Below are 11,803 nucleotides of genomic sequence, written 5' to 3'. Positions count from 1 at the left end.
TATTCATGTTTAAACCAACTGGGATGCTTCCATCAATGAGAGGGATGGTCGTATAGGGGTGGGTCTGGTAGCTCGGGATGATTATGGGATGGTGTTGGGGGCCCGTTGTGTATCTAGATGTTTACGTATGGATCCACTCACTGCTGAGGCTATGGCAGCATTGTTCGCGGTGCAATTTTGCATTGAAGTGGGTTTCAATGATGTGGTTTTCGAGGGTGATGCGCAGACGGTAATTAAGGAAATCGACTCCCAACCTCCACACCTATCCAGAATTGGGCATTTTATAGAAAGTATTGCCTCTGTAAGGCAACAGTGCAGAAATTCCAATTTTGTTTATGTCCATAGAAGTTTTAATGGAGCTGCCCATGTTCTAGCATGTGAGGCAGCTTTTAGTAATGTAAATGAGACATGGTTAGAGGATACTCCAAGGAGTATTGCTCATATTGTAACTAAGGAATCAATCCTTAGATCCTAATTCTGTTTGGGAGTTTTAATAAAAGAGTACTGATCCAGTTCAAAAAAAAAAAATATATATATATATATATATATATATATAAATCTTGGTGATAAGACTATTACAAGTGATTATCTTTACTTTTATTGTCCTTATGGGTGTCTTTAAAGACTATCAAGAGTGATTGTCTCAGATTAGTGAAGTGATGAATAATAATGAATATAAAGAGATGAGGGTCTTAAAACAATGAAATATTTGGATAAAAACTAATATATGTATTATTGGTATGGATATGATTTATATGTAAAAATGAAGTTGAGGATCCTTTCTGAGGAGAGTAAGTATGGAAGTACTTATTGGAGAATGACATTACTTTTCATTATTTGCTTTAAATATATGCTTTGAATGAAACATTGCATATTGAGCCTCATGATTTAGAATAAAGAATGTGTTAAGAAAAGAACTGGGAGACTGTGTGCTACTAATGCCGAAAAAATATTGATAATAAACAAACTGGGATGTTGCATGCTACCAGTGGACTAGGGTGTTGCGAGCTACTAGTTTAAAAGCAGGTAAAATTTATAAGTGGGAGGATCTAACAGACGCTAAAACGGGCTGGTATTTAGCCTTGGTACGAGAGGAGTGAAAGAACTTAAAACGTAAGACTTTTTCAAGCTAAACGGTCACTACGTTGGATATGCATGCATTAATTATCTTTTGTTATTAAAATTGCCTTAATAAATCAACAGTCTTTTATAATATGAAAAAAGGAGACTCACTTATTTGCCTCTGTAAATATGATCATGTCATATTTACATTGACCTTGATGCAAGACTCGAGGTTGTGGCCAAAGGTCATTTTGCCAGTTTTGATGGTTGCTATACCATCTGCTGCTTACTTGATGCTAGTCTCTAAGGAGCTAGCCTTATCGTTCTTTGTGTATTGCTTTATGTATATTTCCTTTTTATGTCTAACATGACAATGTCTTATTTCAATTTAGAATAATCATGTACACTTAAGTGCTACTTGTGGCACATACTTTTTATTTGATGCATCTTATATGCATTTACATGTAATTAAAACCAGGTTAATATTTATATATTGAGGTATTTCAATCAGTGACATGCTATTGTTAGAAATTTCTAGTGTTGTTTAATATTAAAAATAAAAATAAATAAATAAATTCCGCTGTGGGATTTTATCTTTGATGTCGTAAGTCACATGAAAAATGGAGGTTTCCGCTTATGGTTTTGTTGTATAAATACCGAAGCGTCACAGGATTTTTCTATGAGGGGCTTAACTAAGAAAATAATTTTTTTTTTTTTTTTTTTGTTAGTAAATTGTTTTACCTCATGTAATTGAACATATAACCTATTTTTCTTCTAAGTTGATATAAGCATGTGCACTAGTTAAGCGAAGAAAAAAAAAGCATTGTTAGATGTCAAAATTATTTCTTTAATAAACAACTAAAAAAGTACCTAATTTTATATTTTTTTTTGCTAAACATGCAATCGAAAAAAAAAAAAAAAAAAAAAAAAAAAAAAAAAAAAAAAAACACCATTGCATGAGAAATCAACATCATGAATGAAATGTTGATTGCTCATGCAACGGTTTTATTAATTTTTTTTCGATTGCATGTTCAATTTTTTTTTTTAACAAAACAAAATAGAAAATTAGTTAGCAATCAACATCATGTACGAAATAGCGTAGCATCTCCTTCTTCCCAGTCCGCTTCTCTCTCTAACCATTACTCTCTGGTTTTTCTTCTATTAAGCTATTGCTGGGAGGCGGGAAGGATCTCATATCTTCCCTCCTTTGCTCTTCCTCATCCTCTTCTCTTATGAAGCTTTTTCCTTTTGTTGCTATCTAGCTAGAGATTTCTCTAGCCCTTTTCATCTCTCATGATGTTTTATCCGTCATCCTGAGCAACTTATCCCGTCCAAAATCGCAACCTCAGCGTCTTGGCTCCACCACCGCGCCAGTCTCCTTCTCCACCACGATTCTGTCTTCTCCTCTGCGTAGGTAGCTAGATTTGTCAAGGTCTTTGGATTTGATTTCTTAAAAGCTAGATCCTCTGACTAACCCAGCCTCCAACGCGCCACTCCACCAAATCCACTGGTGCTCCACCTCCACGTAGCCACCGGCCGTTTCTCCATCCAACATCCACGCACCAACACATGGGATCTCACATGTCGCCTTCCTTCGCACTACCCTTTTCCAAAGCTGCTGATTTTAGGGTTTTTTTCTTTCTTTATATTTCTATGTTTTTTTGTTACTTAGGTACTTGTCTCCATGCTCCTTTGTTGTTTGATCTTATTTCTAGATATTGGTTTGTCGCCAAATGCTGTTCGGATTTTGGCAGTGCTATCCCCCCGTCAACCGCCTTCTTGTGGTTGTTGTTGTTACCCAACAGGGCTCAGGTAGGGTTGAAGAGTATTTTGAGGGTCATACCCTTGTCTGCGTCCTTTAGGATTCGGGTAAGGGTCTTGAGTATGGTTGGCAGAACGAGTTGTCGTGTCGGGTTTGGGTTGACTGAGTTGACCCACAACCTGTTTAATACAACTCGAACCTAACATGATTAGCTAAACGGATTGACACATGAAACCCGAACCAACTCGAATGAATTAACAACTAAATCTGTACCCACTAACTACTTTTTCCAGGTTTTCAGCAACCGCCCTCCGTCATTAGGCTTAGTAAACAAGAAATCAATCCCCAAATAAAGAGAGAGAGAGAGAGAGAGAGAGAGAGATGTGAAAGTAAACCAGATTTAGCTTCTTCATTTCAACCTATAACATAAAAAGTTTGGGGCATTTTAGGGAACAAACAAATAAGTAGGAATACCACAAAAACAAAATCTAAACCAAGTCAACACCAGTAGCACCAAGAAGCAAACCAGATTTGAGATTTACACATAACGAGTTTATTTAAACTGAATGTGTAAAACTAACTTGACAGGTTGTCTGAAGTTCAATCAGAACAGGAGGGAAGTTTCCCATCAGAATCTCCCCTCCAATGTCCATATTCTCCTTGTGACGACTCTTTTTTTTTTTTTTTTCCTAATAAACCCATTAAAAATTTTCTTGGACATTACACTCCTCCCCAACTTCCATTTTTTAGCTCTTCTGCGTGAAAACCACCTCAGCCACCGTTCGATTTCTCCACAATCAATCACGAAGTTGAGTACCTTTCAAACGAGTAGTGCTGGAGAGGAGAGTCATGAGCTGCTTGGCAGCGCTGGACAATCACAATCAGCGGTGGAGAGTGGAAAACAAGCGATGTTGTTAGAGTTTGTCTTTTTTCTTTTTTCTTTTTTCTTTTCAAGACATGAGTTAAATGACGCTAGGCAGCTGATAGGGTTTCTTTTCTTCAAAGTTCATTTTCTTTTCTTTTTTTTAATTAAACGGGTTGGCGAGTCAACCCACTGGTTGACCCATTTAGACTCGAACCCGTTTAACCTAAACTCAAACCCTATAACTTCATATGGTGTTCGTGTTGGATTGGCAGGTTGTGTTAAAAATTGTCAACCCTAGTCTTGAGACGGTTATGCCTCTACCTATGCCTTCTCTTTTGGTGTTTTCATCGCTTTTTGCGACCCCTATTGAGAGAATCGGGTCATTTTTTTTTACCAATTTTTTACTATTTAAATGTATTTGTTACACTATTATTTTCGTTTTGAGTCTGTTGTTAGGAAGTCCACCCTTTTTTTTTAGGTCTTACACTCTCTCTTCCTTTCAGATCAAGAGTAGAAAAGACCCGCTCTTGTAACCTTTTTCCTTTTTTAATTAAAAAAAAATGAAATTTGCAATTTGCTTTCACATAATTATCTAGCTACATCCAGGAATTTTTCGTAAATTTATATATAATTTGATTTGGGACCGCTTGAGCTTAGGCTTAAAAAGTCTGTAAATTACTTTTTTGTAGCTGGGGGAGGAGGCAAATTTGTTTCCAAGCTTTTTGTATGCTAGCTTTTTTTTTTTGACGTGTCTACACAAGAAGGAGAATGAGGATTCGAACTAGTGACCTCCGCTTCATGAGGCGTGGTTCCCTGCTGATTGAGCTACTCCTTGAAAACTTTTTGTACGCTAGCTTAGGTATAAACTTAAACGAAAAAAAAATAATAATTTTTTTCTTGGGACATTGGCTTTTGCTATATACTATCTTTTTTTTATCTTATTTTTATTCTCTCAAAGTTGACATGACTCTTAAAATTACTATAAAATTTAAGATAATTCACCGTTAAATTTTAATTCAATAGTAATTTTAAGAAATCATACTGACTTCAAAATATTTTATATATATATACACACAGGGTTATTCGTGGCCGGGCTTCCCACACAAGTCCACAATGGACGTCGATCGTTTCTTCACAATTTCGCCTCGTTTTCAGGAGCAGACTTCCAATCTAAAGTCAAATTTTCACCAACCAAAATGGGGACAATCATAATTTGTAGTCTTATCAACCTCTCTTCTTTTCCAACTATTCTTCCGGTGATTACGCTGCCCCAAACGAATTCCTTCAAGATTACTCTTAGCTTACTCACAAAAGTAATCAAAGTGTAGCAACCATACCTTTAAGTAATTACATGTCATCAAACAAACTTAATATAATTTGCTTTTTCATTTTATTATTTGGAAATTGGAAATTATTTTTTTCTTTGTTCTACGTACACGGCCAACAGGAACCTTTGTTGCCCATGAAGTTGATTTGTTTTCTCATAAATAAATGTGGGAAAAGGTTTTGGTCTAAATTGGACTGAAACAATTTTCTCTAATTCTCCAATTCAATCTATTTAATTGAAATATATTCAAAATGCATATGAGAATTACAGACAATTTCAACACATCAGTGCCATTTGTTAATAGAATTTTTTTTTGAAGGGATTTCTCACCTTGTATCATTCTGAATTTCCTAATTTACTTTATTTTTTTTTTATTCTCTTTTATTTTCTTTTTTGACTGCTTTTCTTTTTTACTTTCTTGGAGATGCCTAACTAACTCAAAACTGCTAAGGACTGAGGCTCGGGTCCCCTCCTTAATTTCAGACAGCAATAGAAAATGCAACCCTTTTGACCAGGACTGTCATAGATCGACAATATTCCTTATGTTGGTCTTGTTCTTGTTCTTGTTCTTGCATGTTCTTTGTTCTTTTGGTAAAGATAATTAGGTGCCCCCATGTTAGACAATTTCATGGAATGCACATGCAGCGTGCACTATATGCCATTATATTCCCTACCCCACCGTGCTTGCCTTTCCTCAATCCACGCATAATTACCAGGAGAGAAGAGGCTCTTTATAAAGGGATCAGTTGGGAACAACAATATTTCATTACCTACAATCTATTTTCTCTCTCTTTTTTTTTTTTTTTAAATCTTTTTTCTTCCTCTCCTAATGGCTTCCTTTGCTGCGAAGCATCTCTCTGTGTTCTTGTTTCTAGTGCTCTTCACCTCTCTTGAAATTCAAGCCAGAGAAAGCATGTTCTTTAGCAAGTTCAGCCATTACAATGTCAAAGAACCCAAAGTCTCCATTACCGAAGCTCCAACACCAGGACCAGCACCAGCACCAGAAGCAGCACTAGCACCGGCACCAAGTTACTTTGAAAGCGAAAATGGGTATGATAGGAAGAGATGAATTTAATCGTTTAATTTATATATTTCAACACTTCCCCTCATGTACATGTGGGCTCAAACTCTCCCTTAATAGGTTGAGGTCCAATACGTGAAATACTTAGTTGAAAGGGGAAGTGAACGACGAAGACAGGGTTTGAATTTTTGATACCATAATTAATTACAACTTATTTCAAAAGCTTGAGTTGATAGAAAGTGATGAATTTAATCATTTAATTTATATTATAACAGGTATGGCCTTTATGGTGGTGGCTCTAACCAATTCTCTCCTACAAAGGAGACACCCACCACCACCACCACCAAGTTTGAAGATGAATTTTTGACAGAAGAACTCAGCGGTGAAAGATTTGAGAAGGGCTATCCTAAAACCAACTTGTACAATAGCAATGGCAACAGCAACAATTACAACAACAATGGCTACAGCAGCAACTACAATAACAACAATGGCTACACAACCAACTACAATGGCAATGGCTACTCCAACAACTACAATGGCAATGGCTACTCCAACAACTACAACAGCAATGGCTACCAGACTGAGAGACAAGGGATGAGTGACACGAGGTTCATGGAGAATGGTAAGTATTATTTTCATGTTAACAATGAGAATAACAATATTAATGGGTACGAGACAAGGAAGGAAACCAGCAAAAACGAAGGTTACTATGGAACTAATATGTACCCAAATGAGTTCAACTCCATGGAAGAGTACGAGAAGCAGGAGGAGAACCAAGAGGAGTTTGTGCCATAAAGTATTGATCGACCCATATATAGTCAACATATATATATATATATATATATGTAGAGAGAGAGATCGAGAGAGAGAGAGAGATTGGGGGGAGGGACCTGGTTTAATTTAAAGGCAAAAACTATATTATGGTGGATTTTTATGTGTCATGATCTTCAAGTTTCATTTTTCTTTTTGCACAGATTTTATGCCTTACTGAGTTAACGAATGATGGAAGATTATCCTTTAATTTTGTTCTTGGTTAAAATTTTCTGGACGGTGCTTTAGCTTTTGTTGAAGACTGAATTAATCCATTGAGATTGATAGCATTTAGCACAAAAGTCAGTAATGGATGCACCAGTGTGGCAGAAACGGGCCAGTCGTTGAAATCCAGAACACTTGCACAAAAGAAAAAAGAAATCCATAACTGCACATATGCTATCTTGTGTGTTACGTATAACGGGATAAGGATTTACGATAAATACTTCCTCAAATTACTAATAACTTGGACATACTCCATATGAAACCTACCAATCCAAATACATTTTGAGCTGCTCGATTTACTCGGGCATATGAGTCTCATATTTAGTCTCTCATCTTATCTGCCTAAATTGCTAACAATTCAATCAGGTAAATGTTGTGAATCTAAATCCGATATATCATAAAAAAAAAAAAAAAAAAAAAAAAAAAAAAAAAAAAGAAAAGAACAATGAAAAAATAGTGGACATATGTGCATGTGTGAAAGACATTGGATACATTGAGCTGCTTTAGGACTTCAATTAGTGGCATAATTTATTTATTTTTCAACTTAATTTTTGTTAGAACAATTTCCGGTACACGATGTCCTTCACATTCCCACGGTCGCTACAAAACAACTAAAAACAGAGAAAACTCGACGAAGTGCCGGCGGGTCTCCCTCCAATGCCTAAGTAAATCTCTAAAAGAAAAATATTTCCAAAGCACAATAATTCAGTTTAGGGTTTGTACCTAGAATAATGCCTATTTATAGGTTACAAGTTGGATTCAGACTTGGATTAGGTCTTCTATTCTAACTTGACTTAGGAGTGCAAGGAATCCAGCTTGGATCGAGAGTCCTATCCCCCGAGTAGGCCCACCTGGGGCGGTCTTGCTATTTTTGTTTGGAGCTCACAATCCTCCGTAGGCTAGTGCTGGCCTTGAGATTTGAGGTTCTTCAAATGGGCATGTTCGAATGGGATTCACTACCTTAAAAAAAAAAAAAAAAAAAAAAAAAAAAGGTGTTTTGAGCCTTTTTTTTTTCAGCCGTTTTAAAGCCTAAAAACGGCTCAAAATGTTTTGAGTCTTTTTTTAGCCATTTTCAAAATGGCTCAACTTATGAAGTATTAAAATCTTGGTTTGAGCTGTTTTACCGCTAAAATGGCTCAAAATTTTTTTTAAGAAAAAAAAAATTGAAGAGTTTAAGCCTTTTAGGGACTCTAAAACGACTCAAAATAATAAAAAAAAAAAAAAATACACTCATTTATTTTTTTGGGTAATACCTGATACAGGTAAATGAAGCAAGTCAAAGAAATATGATGTACCCCAACAAATTTTTTTTTCTAAAGCAAGATCAGAGTTCATTAACTGAAAAAAGATACAAAAGATCTAAGAAAAGAAAGAAAACACAAAATACAAGGTCCAAAGCTACAGCCCCCTTTTGTGACACTCAACATGTAGAAAAGATGATCTTAAGCCACATCATTTAATTGATCAACTGTTCTTTTTACCTAATTTCTCAACAGAAAATACCACCTACGACAGATGGTGAACCCCAAAACATGGACTGGCTCGCAGTTGTCATGACTAGTCGTAGGTGAAACCATAAGATGACTCTTGAAAGGTAAAAGGAGCAAATAACAAAGGAAATAAAAATGATTTGGAGCCATTGTGAAAGCACAAGCTGCTAACCAGCCTAACCTCATCAGAAGGCTCAAGACCAAGATACTCCTCGTGAAACCAGTCCTCACACATACAGCACTGTATCATCTCTGCTTGTTCTTCAACAACAGAATCAGGATAGGGCCTACCACACGTGCAGTATGAACCTTTGAAGTTATGATTATACAAATTCTCAACATTCTCTATATCTTTATTTGAGAAAAGCTTGCAGAAGAACTCCCCAAATTTTGAATTTCCAGTCACAACTAAAATTTCTCTTGGTCTACAGCTCCACAATCTTGTTCCAGCAGAACAATAGAAACCACCATTAGATATAAGCATACAGAAATTAGACAAGGTCAAGTATCCTTTAATGTCTTTACAGAAAATTGATAAATATCATATGCCTAGTTTACATTAGCATCATAAATCTTCAGATAGTACGCATAATGGATATATCAGTTCCTAGTATACCATTTCCATTATCCGTCCAACAATCTGATAGAATATAGAATTTGAATCCACCCAAGCAACCAATCCAAACTATAAACAATCATAGTTCAGTTAAGGGGAAAAAGATAGTAACCTATTTTTAAGACCATACATATTCAAAGAATGCAAAAACAAAAATGGTGGTTTAAAATCTCTGTCTGACAAACTTAAAGCAATTCATGTTTGTTAAAAGAAACAAAGAAAGCAAAAGCATTATATCCCCAAACGGAGTGGATGAGACTCTAACTTAGAAAGCAAAGAAAGATTCCAGCTCCAAAAATATCACGGAGATGAAACCCATATCAAATCCCATAATATTACAATTATTTATGAATTTTAGCCGCTTGATACATTTTCAACAAGTAGGGACCAGAAGCTTTTCAAGTACTTGTATTGCTTCCAGAAGCAACACTTACCTTCCATTCTCCTCGGAGGCAAAACAATTGAAAACCACATAACCAAACAGTAACTAAATTATCAATCGTATTAGATTGAACCAATATCTATTAAGTGATAAACTCTTTTTGAATTCATGGAAAGGTTTGAATTTTAGAACTAGAATAGAGAGGGGATGAGGGTCAATGGTATAACAATATGTTCAGAAAGTTCTCCGAGCTCTCAGTACAAAAGAATGTGAGTATCCAAGTCACGACACTCCAAAGATCACAGCTTTACACAAACACTGTCTCCAACAAGAGCATGGCCTTCAAATATGAAAATATCCGCAAGTAAAAATAACAAATTTAACTAGCATTTCACTATAAGCACATCCAAATATCATTTCAACAACCAAATTGATGAAACTAACAAAACACTAAGAACCTCAAGATACAAAACAATTCTAAAAAAATCACAATACCCAGAATAAACAAAAAAAAAAAAAAAAAAAAAAAAAAAAAAAAAACGAAAGATAGCACATTTTCTGATCATATCCAGACAAAATGCAAGAATTCAAAAATTGCAAAAATTGCAAAAGAACCAACATCTTCAAAACATAATGAGCATATTTGAGAAACCTAATAGGTTTATGGTCCCTCGATTCCACTAAATGCAAACGAAAGTGATAAAAATCCAACCCAGAATATAACTAAGGACGAGGAAGATTGTTCAATTATGCACTCGTACAAATTGCCTTCAATAATTACAAAACAAAAAAGGAAAAATGAATTTGGAAGAGATTTGGCATACCTATCTGAAAATAATATTCCAATCGTTCTTTGAGGCTATTTGACAATTCCTGCAAAGGCAAAATCAAAAAGTTCAAGAGGAAAGATCTGAAATTTACTACTCCTAAGGATGCATCTCCATTCCCCAATTCTCTGGAAAAGAAAGAACAAATATTGCTTGCACACACAACAAATTAATACCTGGGTAGCAGATTTAGATGATGGCTATGGCCATTGAAAGTCTGCGTAGTCAAAACCAAAGCAGATATTCCTTAGTATTTTGCGCGGGGTTCAGGGCCGGAGGACGAGATCGACAGAGCTGTGAGAGAGAGAGAGAGAGAGGACGTACCGGTAGTTCTCTCTCACCATCATCTCTCTCTCGATCTGTTCTCCCTCTCGGTAGTTCTCTCTCAGCATCATCTCTCTATCTCGGGTTGTCTCTCGCTCGGTCTGGATCTCCAGCCTCTCCATCTCTCTCGGCCTCTCTTTCTCTCGGTTGGGACGAAAATTTTTGACAAAAAGTAAAAAACAAATGCGCGGGAGTGCGCCCCCCAAATGAAGACTCTGGTCGGAGCCGTTTAAACAACTTAAATTAGGCTTGGTAATTCGGATTTACAGGTCAAGTTCGTGTCAACCCGATCGACCCAATTACACAATCAGGTCTAACACGAACCCGATCTAATTAATAATCGAGTTGAATATTTAAACTCGAACACGACCTTATTGTTAACCAAGTTACCCGAACACAACCTAAGTAACTCGTTGTGAAGAAGAATAACTGAAGAGTGAAGAAGCTTCGTGACTTCGTCCGAATCGTCTGAAGAAGAAGAAGGATCGTCTTCGACTCTTCATCTTCATCTTCACCTCTGCGCTACTCCTCCTCCTCTCAGTCTCTGTCCTGTACACGCTCCATCTCAGACTCACCACCACCACTACTTCACCAACTCACAAAATGACATGGACTCCAACCTCCCCCCCCCCCCCCCCCCCCCTTCTCTAATGCCCAAGACGACGACGTTTCCACTTCCGAAGACAAAATCGACGAGCTCAACATTGTCAAAGAAGATCCACAACAACAAGACGAATTGGAGGAAGAAGATGCAGAAGGCAACCAATCAGATTGGACTCGGGTTTTGGGCTACTTCTTCGACCATCTCAGCGGGGCCATCAGGAGGGCGTTCAACCAGTGCTCGATTGACGAGTGGGACGACGATCGCTCAGGGTCTGAGGATCAGAGGAGGCATGAAACCACTGAAACGACTTAAGGAAAGGAGGCCTGAAAGAAAGTGAAAACTGAAAAGAAAAGATGCGGCCACTAGGTTTGTTTCAGTTTTTTTTTTTAAAACAAACGGGTTATAATCGTGTTAGCAGGTCAACCCGCGGGTTGACCCACCAGACACGATTATAACTATGTCATAATAAGGTTGACCCGATTATGACC

The 11,803-nt window shown here is 36.8% G+C and overlaps 1 protein-coding gene and 1 long non-coding RNA gene across 2 annotated transcripts; one reads left to right on the top strand and one right to left on the bottom strand.

Moving 5' to 3' along the window:
• The first annotated feature begins 5,777 nt into the window (after positions 1-5,777).
• Positions 5,778-7,058, top strand: LOC133861004 (protein E6-like). The gene is made up of 2 exons (XM_062296694.1): positions 5,778-6,066; positions 6,313-7,058. The coding sequence occupies exons 1-2, from the start codon at positions 5,846-5,848 to the stop codon at positions 6,830-6,832; spliced, it is 741 nt and encodes a 246-aa protein (XP_062152678.1). The 5' UTR covers positions 5,778-5,845; the 3' UTR covers positions 6,833-7,058.
• Positions 7,059-8,333: 1,275 nt separating this feature from the next.
• LOC133861366 (uncharacterized) lies at positions 8,334-10,863 on the bottom strand. Its single transcript, XR_009899004.1, has 3 exons — positions 10,564-10,863; positions 10,385-10,433; positions 8,334-9,002 (listed from the first exon to the last, which is right to left on the bottom strand). It is a non-coding gene; the product is annotated as an uncharacterized LOC133861366 (long non-coding RNA).
• Between the last annotated feature and the right edge of the window lie 940 nt (positions 10,864-11,803).

This window comes from Alnus glutinosa, chromosome 2 (assembly GCF_958979055.1).
Source record: "Alnus glutinosa chromosome 2, dhAlnGlut1.1, whole genome shotgun sequence".
NCBI lineage: Eukaryota > Viridiplantae > Streptophyta > Magnoliopsida > Fagales > Betulaceae > Alnus > Alnus glutinosa.
This window is presented reverse-complemented; position numbering and strand designations above follow the sequence as displayed.

Excerpts from the sequence above, each read along its gene's own strand:
- LOC133861004 (XM_062296694.1), top strand. The coding sequence starts at position 5,846 with ATGGCTTCCTTTGCTGCGAAGCATCTCTCTGTGTTCTTGTTTCTAGTG. Across the intron at positions 6,067-6,312 it reads TACTTTGAAAGCGAAAATGG|GTATGGCCTTTATGGTGGTG; the intron begins GTATGATAGGAA and ends ATATTATAACAG.